At 42.2% G+C, this 17,612-nt stretch overlaps 1 protein-coding gene across 2 annotated transcripts in view; it reads left to right on the top strand.

The window, feature by feature from the left end:
* The window catches only part of RNF128 (ring finger protein 128), a 43,326-nt gene extending 26,016 nt beyond the window's left edge, over positions 1-17,310 (top strand). For both annotated transcript variants that reach the window (XM_054839686.1, XM_054839685.1), the window contains exons 2-7: positions 3,002-3,249; positions 10,041-10,112; positions 10,701-10,783; positions 13,325-13,421; positions 14,254-14,422; positions 15,882-17,310. In XM_054839686.1, coding sequence (XP_054695661.1) covers positions 3,002-3,249; positions 10,041-10,112; positions 10,701-10,783; positions 13,325-13,421; positions 14,254-14,422; positions 15,882-16,000 — 788 coding nt within the window. In that variant the 3' untranslated portion in view covers positions 16,001-17,310. The remainder of the gene's footprint in view (positions 1-3,001; positions 3,250-10,040; positions 10,113-10,700; positions 10,784-13,324; positions 13,422-14,253; positions 14,423-15,881) is intronic.
* Positions 17,311-17,612: the final 302 nt, after the last annotated feature.

Genomic DNA, 17,612 nt, shown 5'->3' with positions numbered 1-17,612 from the left:
TTGAGATAAAGACAGTTTAATAGGTAAAGCAAAAGCCGCGCGCACAAGCAAAGCAAGGAATTCATTCCCCACTTCCCATGGGCAGGCAGGTGTTCAGCCATCTCCAGGAAAGCAAGGCTCTGTCACGTGTAATGGTGACATGGGAAGACAAACGCCATCGGTCCGAACGCTACCGTGCCCCTCCCCCCCTCCTTCCCCCAAGCTCCTTATGAACTGAGCATGATGTAATATGGTATGGAATATCTCTTTGGTCAGTTTGGGTCACCTGTCCTGTCTGTCTCCTCCCAACTTCTTGTGCACCCCAGCTGTCCCACTGGCAGGGCAGTGCAAGAAGCAGCAAAGGCCTTGGCCCCGTGTAAACACTGCTCAATAATAAGTCCATAGAACAAAACCATCTCTATATTATCAGCACTGTCCCCAGCACAAATCCAAAACGTATCCCCACACTAGCTATGAAGAAAATCAACCCTCAGCAGAAACCAGGACAGGTACCTGTCATGCTGGGACCCATCTAGCAGCTCAGGAAGCAGTGGGTGGGGGTGATCCTAGCTGGTTTTATTCTAGAAACACAGCAGTAGTCCTAAACATGGATTCTGGGCTTCTATCTTAGCTTCAGGCTAATAGGGCATCATTGAATCTCTTCTTGGCAGGCAAAGGAGGACTTGTTTTCTGCCAGGTAAGGGTGATGGCCCCATGACCGGCCCTGTGTGATGGTACCAGAGCCTTGTTTAGTCCCTGGCCAAAAGGAGCTTCTGAAGTAACTAAACTCCTGTGCTACTGGTGGCTAGAAATTAGGAGCAATTTCTGGATTCCTTTCCTCTGTTGATGGCACAAGGCATTTGGTTAACTTCATGTGATGTCAGGTTAGCTCACCTGTAGTGGCCTTTAGAAAAGAATTGTTGGTCCTAAGAGTTTGCGTTACAAAATACTGAGGATGGATGCCGAGCTATGGCAGTGGGGGTGTGCTCCAAAGTGGGGGAGTAGAGCAGGTGCTGATGGAAATGACCACGCTCTCACTTCTGCCCTTCTTGCTCCAGAGTCAAAGCTACCGGCTGATCACTCACATGTGTTTAAAGCAGAGCTGAAATTGCAAGAGAAATCTCGGGGGGGGGGGGGGTGGGGGGGGGGGAGTGTCAGGAAAAGACTTAAAACTGTCATCTAATGACATCCTGGTGAGCTGATTAGCCTGAAACTGAAATGGGAGATTTTTTCTTTTTTTTTTCTTGTTCATAACTGATGGCTTAGTAGCTGAAGTGGTTTTGCAGGCTGATGGTGACATTTCATTAACAGGAGTCCCTACGCTACATCTTGTATTGCACATAACCGCAAGCTATATTTGACTAGTGAGACGTGCAGAAGTGGAGTAAGACAGAACAAGCTTTTTTGCCTTTTTTTTTTTTTTGGCAGGCTTTTTATTTTCTTGTTGTCACAGCCTGTTCTTCCACACATTCTTCCATGTTTATGAAAGTAAGTCTCAGCTTCTGACTTGACCCCTGCTTAATTCTTTACTTATTTCTAACACTTGAGTCCAGCTTATTTTATAACTGATGTATAAGCCCTAGTTCATCATAAAAGACAGTAGTTGCAGTCTGGCTGGGTTTTTTTTTAAACTTTTTCCCCCCTCATCTTTTTTGTGATGTATTTCTCATTACAAGGAGCTTTCTGAATAGAAGATGAATTTAGTAACACTGAAGAGAGTTGCTAGACATCATGCTTAGCCATGTTGGATCACAGACATTATGTGAACAAACTGGAAAACTAGTATGTGCTTTCTCAAATGAGAGCCTTTGTGGTTTAACACCAATTCTAGGCTTTTTGATAGCTAAAAGTTGGATAAGGTTTCTCTTAATGGAGGAAAAAAAATTACTCTCCCCATAAAAAAGTGTTGGCTGGGAGGTTGGCTAAAAATAGCACTTCTGTAACACCCTTAATTCCTTCACCATGTAGTATCTATTATGAATGTTGTGCAGCTAATGGCTTAATCCAGTGAGATTCCTGACCGGCTAGTTTTTGAATCTACTTTTCTTGTATTTAGTTTAGAGAGAGGCCAACAACAATTTACTTGTCTCCCTTTCTCCCTTTTTTCTCTTAAGAGCCTTTCTGTTATATTGGGATTGCCTGAAGTTCCTGCAAGGAAGTGTCCTCAAGGGCTTGTCACCAAAATGAAAGTAGCTTTGCTCTGGCCTGTACTTGGTGACCAGACTGCTTAAAATTTCTTCCTACCATAAACCCCTTGGTTCCTCTGATGGTTTGTCATGATGTTCAACTGACTAAATGAAATCTGTTGTTAAAATCTGGATGGAGTTTGCCATCTGCCACCAACTGTTTAAAAGCGGAGCACACCTCCATGTTTGCTTCCCTCTGAATTTGCATTAGAAACTCACAACAACATTTATAGTTCACAACCAAATTTCACTCAAACATTTCTCAGCTGCTTCTGAAGATACAGAAGCAAAGGCTGATCTGTGGCTTTGATGGCTCCATGTCTGGGGAAGTACTCAACAGCGTTGTCAAATTTAGAAAAGAGATGTTAAGAAGTAGCAGTGGAGCAGGGAGGGAGTCAGATTCATTACAGGAAGGGTCCCTAAGCCACCAGCTGTGTACCTGGCATTCCTGGAGATACTGCAATCCCTAACGACCTTACTCTGTATAGGATTTATTTTTAACTTCGTGTAGTTCAAAGGCATGTTAAAATGTAAATTGTCAAAGTCTCGAGTCTAAAATAATGACAATGCATGTCCTATATGGGAGTGAGGAGTGGTATGGAGAGGAATGAATTCTAAATATGGTTCACTTATGCAGCTCATAGGTAACAGAACGTACTTTTCAGCTGAACAAGCACATGGAGAGGAAACTTATTCCATCAGCTCATGTTGAATCTGCAAATGCTAGTTAGAAATTTTCCAGTCTGTTCTTTAGCACTTGAACTGGAACATCGAAGACAATGACACTTTTATGCAACACCTGGGAACTGAGCATGGATTCCTCTTCTCCTTTGCAGGTGCTGAAAGCATCGTTGCAATTATGATTGGCAACCTGAAAGGCATGGAGATCTTGCACCGGATCGAGAGTGGCATGAAAGTGACAATGGCTATTGAAGTGGGGAAAAAGCATGGGCCTTGGATGAATCAATACTCCATCTTCTTCATCTCGGTGTCATTTTTCATTGTCACAGCAGCAACCATGGGATACTTTATTTTTTATTCTGCTCGGAGACTCAGGATTGCAAGGGCCCAATCCAGGAATCAGGTGAGTTTGTGCGTGCCATTGCTTTTGTATACCCCTGAGCCTCTGTGCTGTGGATCTTGAGGGGAAAAAATACTGGTTGAGCACCAAAATTACTGAATTTGCTCAATCCACAGGAAGGAGTGCGATCTTTAAAATGTTAAGAGATATATCTTAAAACTTTCCAAAGAAACGGCAAAAAGTAAACTGTCTGGAGAAAGCAACTGCTCGTGTTTAGCTCACTGTCTGCTACAAATTTAACTCCCTGAACTGCAGTGCAGCCGTAACGCTGATGTACTGGAGGCAGTGAGAGCACTCAGCTGCTTTTAGCTGACCCTCACACTTCCCACGTAGCACTGCCTATGTGCTAGCTCTAATGTGAGACACGACTGCAAATGTGTCTGCAAAACGGTGCATGACTTTGGCAGCCTTTCATGCTGGGAAACTGCTGCTTGCTGAAAGCTGCTTTCTGACTGAAACTCTTTGTGAGAATTGCAGCCACAGCCTCAATTAGAAGTTGAGAAAAAGCACTGTTAAATTGTGTTCTTTTTAAACCCTAGGCAGGGAGTTGCTAATGAGTTAAGTTTCCAGGTAACTCTCTTCTGTGCAATAATCTGATCAGCTGATAGGACTAATGCTTACAGCTTTGTCTTCGGTCTGATCAGACCCGCCTTATACCTGCTACGTCGGGGCTTAAGCAAAAGCCTTAAAAGTGAGGAGAAAGTCCCAGTGTGACATCTGTCCAAAGTGATGGGCAGCAGCAGGAACAGGATCAGAGTGGCTCAGATGCGAGTAAGTACTTCAACCTTGCCCTTAGAGCTGTGATGCAAAGGAGACTGTTGGTCTTTGCAGTGCTTCTTGTAGGAGCTACCTGCACTCTTCTTTCGGAGTTGTTAGTCCTCTCCTACAGACAGCAATAGCACGAGCCTCTTGCTCTAGCTGGGCTCAGAGTATTTGAATTATTTCTGGATTAGTGGTTAGATAGCTAAAGAAGTGCACACCTCTCTGCCATTACAGAAGACGTCCCCTACAGCTTCTCTGCTGTCCTGGAGATTTCAGGCCCCTTGAGCAAGATCCTTCTGAAATAAGGTGATGGAGTTAGAAGTTGGACACAGGTGTAGAAATTCAGGCCAGTTTCAGGCTTCTGTAATATTTTAGGACTGCCTTCTTTAAAATGTTAACATGCGGAACCAGCGACCGACAGCAGTATTCCCAGAGTTGAATGCTGGGTTCAAATATTGGCCAGAGTTGAATGCTGTGTTCCCTCTGGTAATCACAGAACCTAACTCAATCCAGTTTGTGTTCTGAAATACTTTTAAGTGTAATCTTATGGATGATGGTCAGCTGGCTATATCCTACTGAGACTAGAGATCTAACAGTGAGCTGAAACTGTATTTGGGCCTCATCTAAGCTGTGTCTGCCTCAACTTCTGGACTAGGCTTCCTCTAAGTGCTTTGTTTTAGCCCATTTGCATGTTCTGGTGTTACATCACACCTGGAAGTGGCATGAGGATACAATAAGGGAATAAGGATATAGTAAGGGAATAGTTGAAAGAGCAGTATTGGAAGTTGTCATGTGCCTGTGAGATGTAGCACCGCCAGTCGTGGATGTCCTACAGAGCTGTCTGTAGTATCTTTCATGAGGGATGGCATGGAGCTCTAACTTGTTCTCTGCTTGCTGACAGCTGTGGACAGAGATGCATGCCGTCTCCTGCTGATGGATTCTCTCTTTCATTCCTTGCCATCTACCCTAGTAAGAGAGCTCTATTTAATGCTAAACAAACCTGGGCAGGAAAAACTGGGCGCCCTTGAAGCTGGTCTGCAAAAGACACTTTTTATCAAATCACATGATTATTTTTTTCCCTGCTTTGAAGGTATTTAACAAAGCAGTTGTGGAAGTCCAGCTTTCTTCTGAATTATCAGGCTTTCAGTGAGCTGCAAATGTTATTAATGTCTCAGTGGTAGACGGTACTGGGAAAATCCAGTCTGCTTGGCTAGCACCTTCACAAACTATTTCTATCTTGGGCTCAATGTGCACTAGGAGTTTACTGTAGATTGAAAAATAACATTGATAAATGACATGTCAGTTCCACATGATTTCAGCTGAACTGAAATTAAGGAGCTTTAAAAAGTGCTTTATAAAGTATAAGAATAGAAGAAAGCTTCTCTGCTATCAGGGGGTAAAAATGCACTGTTTTGTAAAAATAAAACTGAAGACAATCTAGAATGGTTTTCAATTGTTTTTATACCATGGCATCTAAAAACTGACCTCACAATGATTAGGTAAGCAAAGAATAACGAGTAAGTTCTTGTTAGTGAAGGTGAACTACTGAAAGGTGATGCTACAGTGTTCCCTGTTAGCCAGCTGATTGGATTTTCAGTGTATATCCAAAGCTTGAGACTCTTACCTGCTTTGGCTCCATGAAATAGAGTCAAACAATTGATCAGCTTGCATGCTACATGGGGAGCTCTCCCGTCATAGTTCAGCCCTTTGGAAAGTCGGATTGCCTGGACTTCAGTCTGTTTGGTGGATAAAGGAGTGTGTTTTGTCTTTATTGCACAGATGTCTAAGGGTTATACATTCTTTTGGGAGGTGTCTTTAGGAAGCAGTCAAGTGTGTTGATAGTTAAGTATTACAAATTTTCTCTCTTTCAGAAGTGAACTGCTGTTCTGAATGCATCCCTTTATCCAGCGTTACTACTCTTCAATATATCTGTCTGCTTTTTTGACCTTCCCTGTGGGATTATATTGCTATTGTGTGAGGAGTCTTTTAAAGTGTCTGTCTACCACTTGAACCAAAATGAACACTTTTGAATTGCTCTACCGGAGTGCTATGATGACCTAATTGTGATATGTGATAATGGTGCTCTGCAGCTTGTCTCCTGTCTGTTCAGGTTGCTGAGTATTTGGCTTGTTCTTGTAGTCTGAGCCACAGCCCCAGCAGAGCTGTTGCCATGGACTGAAAAGGGTAATGAAGCTTGAGTCCCACGTGCTTACTAAGGGGTAGAACAGAAAGAGGGGAGACCATTTTCTAGATGCTTTGTCTCTTCTTCAAAGGCTTCTTGAAAACAAGAGCCTGACTAGATACAAGTTTCATTCATGCATTGGGACTAGTAGTGACCCCTGCTTGAATTGGATGGCTTCCAGGTATTATCCTATTGGCAATATATTTTTTCCTCTTCTTTTGGCTTGAGAAAAATGTCCATGCTTCAGTGCTTTCTGAAGCAATTCTGTGTTTTATAGTAATTTTATAGGCAGTGAGGCTGTTGAGTACCTTAAACTTCACCATTTGCCAGTACAGTTTCTGTACTTCCTGGTATGACTACTTGCTTCTCCTGGTGAAGGCACTTTTTCTGGATGACTTGATCGCATACAACCCAGGTTTTACATGTGTTCTTTGCAGACTTTTCTCCAAGGCAGCAGCTGTCTCTCACTCAGCTTGAGCAGGAATTGCATACAAGTCAGTAATAGAAACTGTGCAAAGGGTTTCCTCAAAAAGTTGAGTGACTATTGAGAAGAACCAGTCATATTGTCTTGTGGTCATCAGTTTAGTAGCACATCTGTCCTAACTGAGTTAAAATAGAGTAGCTTTTTCCTCATGAGCCAACTAGCTAAACTGTTTACAACCTACTATTCTTATTCTTGAAATACAAGTCCCCACCTCTGTGATTGCTTACTGCATCATGAGGTCTGTGAGCAAGAAGGTGGAAAAACAAGGCAAGTATGGTAGGTGGCTTGCTACCTTTCTAGTCAGCAGAGTACTGGCAAATTCAGTTCCTTAATATATTAACCTTTCTTAATAATGCAAAATGGCCAATGATGTTATCTGTGGCCTAGTTTCTAATTTAAGCTCAAGTCTTCACTTCCATTGATTTCATAAAGATTAGATGTTGCAGCAGAGAAAATGACCTAATTAATGGCTTTGGAGGAGGTGAGTTGCTCAACTTTCCAGAATTCAAAACTGTTTTCATGGCAGTAGCTACCTGTGGGGAAGAACTTCCTTAGCTTACAGGAGAAAAGCAGGAATTCCTGACTTCCTTAGAACTTGCCTGTCTGCATTGCCACGACTGTGCTAGCAGGGTGCTAGGAAGGCACCCTTATGCTGAAAGGGTTGGCGATAAAATTGGCAGTGTTAGACTAGGGAAGACTGGGTACTAAACAACAGCAAACCTAATTTTATATGTTAGGTACCTCTGTACCTCAACATGCCAGAGCCTGGATAGGAGCCAGGACCTGACCAGTTTTGTAATATCTTGATTCTTTTTTTTTTTTCCTACCTCAACTTACCCTTTTTTTTTCTAGAGTTGCTGGGTTGGGGCTTTTAGACTTTTAACATCATTAACATCCAATGTTTTCTTGAAAAACTTGGCTTCACAAAATGCTTTGATGTTCCAAGCTTGAGTATTCTGGATCTCCTGGTAGGCTATTCAATAAAAAGCTGCTTCTTGCAACCTTTCTCCATCTCCTCTGAGGAGCGTTCTGCTGCACTTCCCAAAATCAATGTTAAAGGTGACCTTGCCAGTGGTGCATTTCATGAAGAGCAATTAAACTTGTACCCAGGCAAAACTTAAAATATTGTTTCAGTGAATTATTAACGATACAGCCAGTTGGGTCCTGTCAATATGCTTGGCTTGACATCAGATGTGTAGATTAGATACTGCATGAGGGAGTACCGTCCTAGAAAGTTTAGCTTTCAATTAATAACAAGTAGTGGTGACAGATACTTCTCACATGCTGCCAGAACTACTAATATTTCTGCATTCTTGCTCTGTTGATGTTACCATGTTTGCTGCTGAAACTTTTGGGGGCCTCAGTGTTTATTGAGATGAGTATGTGGCTGCTTCTCTGTGGCTTCAGTCTGAAACGTTGACAAGGGGAACATCGTTCTAAAGTTAATCTTAAGTGACCTACAGAAACATATATTGATGTCTTAAGCAGAAGAACTTTAAGCTTTAAAGAAAACTTGACTAGTGTTTGTTCCTGAAAAATATACCTGAAAACTTGTTTGCATCCTTCACCTTTGGATTTTATAGGTCTCTTCCTTGATAGTTGTTAATAGCTATCACTCCTAAAAGCGTGCACATTGATGCTATATCTTAGGACCCCACAACAACGCCGATATACAAATAGGTCATTTGTCACCAAAACTGACAGGGTCCAGCAGCCCATGTAAATCAACGTGTTTGCCATTAACTGCTTCAGCACAGGGAATCTTATGTAGACTTGAATTACCAATTCTCACTGAGTTTGTTAGTTGTCAGCAGCAGCCCTCTGCCCACTGGTTCCTTCCGTACTTGTGCCACCAGCACTGCACCTTCATCCCAGAAAAGATTTTTGTAGGGAAAAAAAAAATCACAGAATGGTTTGGGTTGGAAGGGACCTTAAAGATCATCTAGTTCCAACCCCCCCTGCCATGGGCAGGGACACCCTCCACTAGACCAGGTTGCCCAAAGCCCCATCCAACCTGGCCTTGAACACTTCCAGGGAGGAGGTGCCCACAACTTCTCTGGGCAACCTGTTCCAGTGCCTCACCACCCTCATCGTAAAAAAATTTCTTCCTAATATCTAATCTAAATCTACTGTCCTTCAGTTTAAAGCCATTATCTCGTGTCCTATCACTACGTACCCTTGTAAAAAGTCCCTGAACTAACTGAACTAAAAAGCATATGGGGAAGTAATGCTGGAAAGCTAACCATGCACTGAGTGACTGAATCGGGAAGAAGATTTTTGGTTAGCTGTGAAACTTGTGTCTAGTCTGCCCCGAAGAGAAGTGCCATGTTGGGATGGCACTGCCAGAGCTGCCTGATACGCCTCCGTGTCCTGAGGCAGTAAGTGTGCTGGGGAGGGAGAGGACAGTCATATTCTTTGTGTTGGTGGAACAGCACCAATCTGTGACCTTTAAACAGAGATGTTGGCTCCTGTGCTAATGAAATGCTTTGCAGTGACAGCTGGACAGCAACAGTTGCCACGCAAGCTGGGCTTCTGCTGTCTGCTCTTCTCTGCCCTGCTATCCTGACAGCAGCAAGCAAATTATTGCATGAAGGGGAATGCTTCCTCCTCAGCTTTTGCTAAAGCTGCCCTGTAATTCCCGTGGGGCTAGTCACCTGGTTTGTTTCACACCTTGTGTCATGGGGAAAGGAAGAAATAGCTCTGAGCCTTTATTCTTTTTTCTTTTTTCTTCCCTCCCCTTTGTGCATGTTACTTTGAACCAATATTGAGATAAAAACTGCATTCTTCCACTTGATAGGAGTGGTTGGTGCTAGGAGGCTCCTGAGCTGTTTGTGTGCTCTGTAAAGCAGACGTGGCAGAGGACTAGTTCTGGGGTGTGTTGGTGGTAGCTGAGCTGACTGGTAAAGAATCACATCTTCCATCAGGGTGTGAGTTTGGCAGGAAGTTGTCATAAAGTGAGTAGTTGAAATTATTGATTGTTGGCCTCAATGTTCAGTCTTCCATACCAAGTCAATTTGAAGGGTTCTGTTTGTTTTGACTAGGTCTAATCTGATCAAGGTATTGTCTTACATCTTCTCAAAGAAGAAACCCTTGAAATTCCTGTGCTTTGTGAAAAGGTTAGGTAAAACCAAAGCGTATGCAAATGCCTTGTTGGTGTGTCATCCAGAGTCAATAACCACATCAGTATGTCCTGAAACTCTGTTTCATGTTGTCACTAAATAGTATGGTCATGCTTATTTGGCTTGTTTTGATAACATCTGGGCTATAAAACTGATGTTTGCTTGTGGTAGGCACCTTGGTAGTATTAATAACCACCACTTCAGAGAAAAAATGACTGTGTTTAACCAGGACTGCTTTTTGTTACAGCGACAACTAAAGGCCAGGGCTAAGAAGGCCATTGAACAGTTACAGCTGCGCACCCTGAAGCAAGGGGACAAGGTATGACTGATCTTATAATTTCCCGAGCGTTATGGCACACCCTGTGCACAGAACCCAGAGCATGGGCCTTAGTACTGCAGCTGGATGCAGAAGTCTTTCTGAGCCCATAACTGCCCGTTGCAGAGATGATTCCTCTTTCAGATCCGGTTGTTTCCAGGGTGCAAGACTTTCCAATTTGTGCATTCTTGTAAATCAGATTTGTTTTTTAGCTGCTTGTTTGTAGTCTTGCTGAGGTAAGAGGTCCTAATTTGCCACCATGGATGCTTAAAGGTAAACTAGAATATCTAATCAGCTTCCCTGGCTATTCTTTTAGTAACTAAAACTGGAGGTAGCAGTTTCTAAACCTCTACAGCAGTGCCTCAAATAATCCAATGATGGTTTGCAGCTCGACTTCCAAACCACGGGATTAAACTTCCAATGCCTGTTAAATTGTCAGCTTGACTATGAGTAATCCACACAATGCATTTATATAAGATTATATATGGGAGCTATCTTAGATTAGACCCCTCTGTCTGCAGTAAATCTGACTGTAGTTCAAAGGAAGTTTTCAAAGTCTGATAACGCTGTAAACTCATTTCACCACTTTAGGAAACTGGTCCTGATGGAGATAGCTGTGTTGTGTGCATTGAGCTGTACAAGCCGAACGAAGTAGTGCGTATTCTGACTTGCAAGTAAGTTGTCTTCCAAACTGCCCCTTAATCCAAAATCTGGAAGCATGCCTCTTACTGGTTGTTCCTTCTGCTATGCTAACAAAGCTGATCAAACTTTAATCAAGCTGTCGCACAGCAAGAATTCTTGAATCTCTGTCAAACAGCGTTTCGAACAACAGGAACTGTGTAAATACACACTGTAGTGTGCCCCGATGGCCTGTGTTCATAACTTCCCCTGTGAGTGGATTGACAAGTATAACTTGGCAGACCACAGTGCCTCTCCAGGGGATGCCAGGGCTTCTTAAAGATTGCTTCCTTTGCTGCTGTATAAGAATGTTACCTCTAAATTGCAGATAACTGGCAAAACTCTGTCCACTTGTCACTTAGTTTACTGGTTACTGAGAGGGTCATGCTCCTGCTGAACTTGTTAAACCATGCTAACCTTGGTAGTTTAGAAGAAAGCGTTTCTGTTTTGTATGCATCATCTGAAATGGAGACCAAAATAGAGCGATAGCAGTTATTTTTTCTAGAATTCTCTACTGTTATATCTCATTGCTGTGCTTCTGTGGAAGTTTGATATTGTAGCACTAAGACTTGTAATTTGATTGCTCGTAAAATGAGCAGTGAAGCTTTTTCAGGGCTTAAGGAAACTTGTTCTGTGGGACTTCCCCCTGTGCCTGCTGAATAGGACTGCTCTGGCAAAGCCTCTAAAATCAGAGGGCTGCAATGTGAACTGCATGAATTTTGTATGGGAAGAGATTTTGTAACCCTTGGGGAGGGTTTAAAAAAAAAAGGCACTTGGAAAAATTTTGATGAATGGAAAAATCTGTAACTGCTATCATGTGCTGAGCAGTGCTATTTGTCAAATGCTATCAAATCTGAGCTGGAGTTACCTTTGCACAAGGTTATGGTTGTGCAAAAGCTTTCTCTGCTCCCAAGCAGTGGGACTTCTAAGCTGTTTTGATATCAAGAAGTTGGCTTAAGATGTTGCCATCAAACTTCCTGGATCTAATACTTAATAGTTTAGAAAAAAACCAAACGTGGATAAGCTTTCAGGCATGTGTGTTAAAGATTATTCAGCTGTCTTGTCAGGCTTATGCTAGTGGGTAGTAATGAAGTCCCATGAGTACAGAAGCAGGCTCTAGATACTTTTGGCTGATAGGAGACCTGACTTCTCTGTTTCCCTATAAAACCTGCTTATCTTGATACAAACTCGCAAACAAAGCATGACTTATTGGGTTAAGAGTAACTTCTTTTGAATATATTCTTTATATATAAATTTGCTGCATTATGCTTTGCTCTGAGACTGCTTTTACACACGTTTGTGGTGTTTCATTCTTCTTTGGCCCAAATGTAGCTCTAAGAGGCACTTGCTTAAGATGACTGCATTTTACTTGATAATCTTCACCAGTGGTGATCTCTGCCAGTATCAACCATATTAAATTCTCTCTCACATGAGTTATATTTACTGCAAGAACCTACTTGATGTTGGTGGCTGACCTCAACACTGAGACCCTACTTGTTGAAAGCATTTAACTATATCCATGAAAGAAACAAGCAATCGAATGCTCCTGTGAGTCACATCAGTGGTATCTAAGTATCTGGGGCGTGTGTATTTGCAGAAGGCATTCTTGTCTAGATAGTCAAACTGACGGTATTTATAACAGCAGAGGTACACAAGACCAGTATTAAGTCCAAGTACTTAATAGTCACACATCAAGGAAGTTTCAGGTTGTACTCTAGATGTTAGGTCAGTGCAGCTGGAAGGAGGTGCTGGTTATGTGGGCTGAATTGGAGAATCCTGGTATCCTACTGGGACATAGGATACTGAGCACTGGATGTGGTGATCTCTGTACTTGTCTCATAATAGAGTACTGATTAATATTGAGCAGTGCCTGTCTGCCTTGCTATTTCTATTCAGGCTGAGAGAACAGGCAGATTACAGGATTTCAGTTCATCCTCCTAAATCTGTGGCCTAATTCAGACCCATTGTGGAATTGAGTGTCTTCACAGAAGCACACATTTGCATCTGCAATGGCTGAACTATATTTACTTTCTTCGGTACACAGCCTGCCAAGTATCTACTTGGAATACACAGTGACTGCATAGACAAAGTAAATGTGTGGGAGCATAGTTTATCTTGAGGGTATAACTCTGAGATTATTTTTCTATGTAGTTTTAAGAGAAACAAGTGCTATTTAGCACTGCATCTGCATGACAGAAGTTAACCTTAAAGCTAAGGCTGAGATGTCAATATTTGTATTAGTTAAGTTATCAGCTGGGGATGTACACAGATTCAAAAAAAAAAAAAAGCTTAAGACTGATGTAGCAAAGATGATAATGCTGAATTCTAGCAAGTTGTATAGAGATACTGATAAGCATAAACCAGCTACAGGTTGAGAGATCAACTATCCATAACTTTCAACTGAAACTTGTGGCAAAATAAGGTAATCCATTCTAGAATTTAGAAACACCAAGAATTTATTAATTGGTCTTCATAGCTGCCTCATAAACAGTTTTCCTGGTGCGAAACCTAACTCATTGGTTACTTTCCTCCACCAGCCACCTATTCCACAAGAACTGTATTGACCCCTGGCTTCTGGAACACAGGACGTGCCCAATGTGCAAATGTGACATACTCAAAGTTTTGGGTGTTGAGGTAAGCCAGTAGTCTTTAGCAGCAGATGCCATTATCAGTATTAATGCTAGCGTAGTAACCACATACTGAGCTATTTCGTGCTGCCTCTAGAGCGCAGATGATAAGCACGGGCATTGTCATGTCAGTGGAAGGATGCTACAGGACTAATTGCTGTGTGCCCTTCAGCAAAGCCTGCAGCTGACCTGGTCTGAGTTGGTATCATCTACAGCCTTGGGCAGAATGTCAACCAAAATTGATTGTAAAGCATGACTGAAGAATTGCTCTTGGTTCTTGTGCTTGCAGCTAAGGGTGTTTCTCAAAGCTTTAGGCAGACTGACAACTAATACTGTCCCTGAAACCAGGTACTAAGTACCCAGAGTCCCTGAACAATGAGTGTGTTGGCATGTATGGCTTTCCTGGAGCCACATGACTTCCTAGGATACATAGGAATTTCTGATGTGTTTTCCAGCTGCTTATTGTGGCAGGTGCCAGGGGAAGATGTTGCCAATGCCTGACACTGCCTGGACCAGCTAAAATGTATATCAGAGTTTGCTGGGGGGAGGGAGATCTGCACGGAGTGGAAGGAATAATCTCTTTTCCTGCTACTAGGCAGTAAAAGTGAAGAGCTGGCTGAAGAATGCAGAAGCTGCATCTAAACTTCCTGCTCCATTAGGCAGTAACTGGTTTTCCCCTATGATGCTGGAGGTTAACAGCAGAGCTGGTTTTCAATTTTTTTTTTTTTTTCTGGGCAAAACTTCACTAGACTCCAGTCCTTGCAGGCATTGGTGTCCTGGAGAGATGCAGCCTCCCACAAAGTTGTAACTGTTCTTTTTTTTTTTTTTCCTCCACAAAGGTGGATGCAGAAGAAGGGGTTGAGTCTGTGCAAGCAGCAGTGTCCAGTGGGACATCAAATGTCTCTACAGCTAATGAAGAAGATAGTCGTAGTGAAACTGCATCATCTGGATATGCTTCTGTACAAGGAGCAGATGAATCTGTTCTGGAGGAACATGCACCGTCAGAAAGTGCGTCTACTGTTTCATCTGTCTTGCTAGATTGCGTTGTACTTTGTTGTTTATGCTGTGAATTAGAGGAGTTTTAGTAACATCTCACAGTGCTTGAATACCTTGTTTTTCAGGGTAATCTTAATCTTCACTTTTGTTTTAGCACTTGGCTCTGACATTTGGTCTCTGTTTTCAAATGAAACACAACCTAAATGTGAATTAAAACTTGAAGTCTACAAAAAGAGTAGCTGAAAATCAGAGGCTTACTACTTAAAGGCCAAAGAGATTTTTCTAAAGATGTCCCTCATCTTGTTGTCTCTTTGGAGATTTTGTTTGGATGAGTGAGGGTTGCTTTGCCACCAGATCTGTCTACTCTAAGCCGTTAGTTACTTACAGAACACTTTTGGGGAGTCAATCCTGCTCTAGCTTAGATGATGCAAAATAAAGATGACAAATACTTCAATTGAAGTTAAGATTTTGCCAAGGCCGAGTCATCCTTGAACACTTCTAGAGAATTTTAATTGGAAAAGGCTATCAGTACCTTATTTTTTTTTGAATAGGGGCAAATCAATGGAAAATGTCTTTTTAGTGCTCAACTTTGCCAACACACACTCATTGCTGCTGTTGATTTTAAAAATGGAAAGGTTCCAGGTAAACAAACAAAAGTAACTGTTCCCTGGATTGTGGAATGGCCTTGGGAAGAGGAGTAAGTGGGGAAGCTTTCAGAGGCGAAAGGGATGCTCTGGCTGTGTCCACTTCGATTTCCTGCAGGAAGCCAAGCTGATAGAAAAGCCTGGGATTTGCTGCCTGCCTCCTGTGTGACACGTTGCTCCAGCAAGTGACGTGTGTACGGGAGTGCCCTGTTTAGGCACCCCGGTAGAGCAGAGGGCACTTCATATAAGCTGAACATCGTAAGTTGAAATTGCATCCCTGTAAGCGATTGAAGTGATGCTGGATTAGTTATATGGCTCAGGTCCTCAGGTATTCTCACTTTGAGTGGCAAGGACACACAGTAACATCAGCTGAACAAGGTTAGTCTGTAGGGAGAAGGCCTTCCTCTCTGAATCAGCCTGTGTCCTACAGTTTATCCTGAACCTAGTCTCTAGAAGTTGTTCCTGATGCCCGTCTTCAGCAGCCCTAAAGCTATGTGAGAATTGCCAATCTCCTTATAATTGGATTTCGTAGCCTTACATGGCCGCCTGCCACGTGAGTACACAACCTAGACTTGCTCAGTACTAGTGAGAAGTGAACCCCAGAGTTGAGCAGATACCTCTAGAAATGACAGGTAGTATCAAGAAGGGGCTCACAAACTAATGAGGGGCAGCACAAGTGGCAGTTGGAGCATGGTCTTGGATTTCCCACTCTGCTGGGAAAAGACCACTGCAGGGGGCTTGTGGAAATAAATGTGGTTTGCTTTAAGGTAGTAAAGCTTGTCTACGATATGTCTTTATTTGTCTTTTCTTGGTTTTGTTCTGGACAGATGACAACATGCGTCTTGTAAACAACGAATCCCAGCCCTCTGCTGTGAATGTCCTTCCACACGTTGACAACCCAAGTTTTGAGGCAGACGAAACACAAGTTCATGAAGTCAGGTCCTAAGAACATGCCCAGCAACATGGTGTAAGCCTTCTGCAAGGAGCTGCCTCCTGCCATGGCAGGTATACCAAACATTACAAGACTGTAACAGAAAAGTATCGCCTTGGCAATGCTGAGATCAAATAGACTTGTTCAAATCATAATTGTATGGTTTGCCATTCTTAAAACTGCATCTCCCATGTGGAATTTAGTTTTAGCACTCTTCAGATAAAGCTGTCTTAAATATAAAGAAACCCATCAGATTTTAACACTAAAACAAGTTCCATCTTCAGCAAAGCTTCTCTTCAGTGTTTGAGTCATTTAAGTAAGGAGAAGATTCTTTGTTGTAGCTGTCTACTGGGAATTGTTGTGACTTGGGTTTTTTTTGTTGTTTATTGTTTTAATTCAAGTGGATTTTCATTGTAAACGAATAGATTTTGATCTGGTTTAATACTTATTTACCAGACAGTTTAGTTTAAAGCAGCACTGTATTTAATATTTCTGTGCACTAATTTGGTAGGAGAAAGTATGAACTAGTGCCTGTCAAACTGGATTTTGTCCACAGTGTCTTTGGTTCTCTAGTAAACCCATTGACTCTCTACCTCTCAACTCCAATCCCCCAACCACACGTTTCTAAAGGGGAAAAAAAAGAGCTTCAAGCTGACAGGCCAAATCTGACTTGCACAATACTGTAAAAGGAACAACTGTAGAAACTTTTAAAGCCTATTATAATATCAGTCTGAAAGATCCTCCATGATTTTTGGAGTTAAAACAGTCTTCAGCACCAGCAACATGCTGAAGTCCTGGCTTTGAGAGTCTGGGATGTCTTCAGGAAAACTGAACTAAAGATGAAAAGATAGATTCTTCCCAAAGGATCTGTTGTGTTTTGTTCAGAAAATGATTTGGCCTCTGAAAAATGCTGGACTGTTGCTGTGCATTGTCTTGCCTGTGTGCTAAAGCTGGAGGGAGAGCTGATGTCCTGTAAATGTAACAGATAATTGGAGAAGTTGTCTGCTATCTGTGGGGAGTTGAACTGGGGTCGAGGAGGAACACTGGGTGCCTCGATAGTAAGTGTAGGGCCTTGCCCAGCGAAGGGAACTAAGGACATCTTACAGATGCACTTTATTTTTTTTTTTAATCTCTGTATCTATGGCTTGTTTCTAATGTTAGCAGAACTTTGTCTTAAAGCCTGCAATAAAGTACTATTGAATCTGGAGGGGAAAAGCAATGCATTTTCTTATCTATAGTACAATTAAAATTGTTGTAAATATTTCATGATTTGTATTGAATTTGAATATGAAAATGTAAATAAAACTATATTTTGATGACCCTGACTGACATTAAACGTTGATTACCAACTCTTGTATGGAAACAGATGCTGAATTTGCCCTGTCCCACAACCCCAAAACTCATTCAGTTTTGGGAGGCCAAAAAGCAGCAGTGCCTGCTCCAGCTAGTTGGAATAAGGGTGCTACTGTTACATGGATCGAAACTGTGTTGAGAGACTTAAGCCTAGTAGCTGTACTCCATGTAAAAGAAAAACCAAGCAGCTTAGCTTATGTTCAGTGAGCTGCTTGATACACCTCTGAACTGTTCTTCTTGGTGGTATATTTGGCAGACAGCAGTCCTTCATGAT

Source organism: Grus americana, chromosome 12, assembly GCF_028858705.1.
Source record: "Grus americana isolate bGruAme1 chromosome 12, bGruAme1.mat, whole genome shotgun sequence".
Classification (NCBI taxonomy): Eukaryota; Metazoa; Chordata; class Aves; order Gruiformes; family Gruidae; genus Grus; species Grus americana.
The sequence above is the reverse complement of the archived record's forward strand: the minus strand, read 5'-3'. Positions and strand labels throughout refer to the sequence as shown.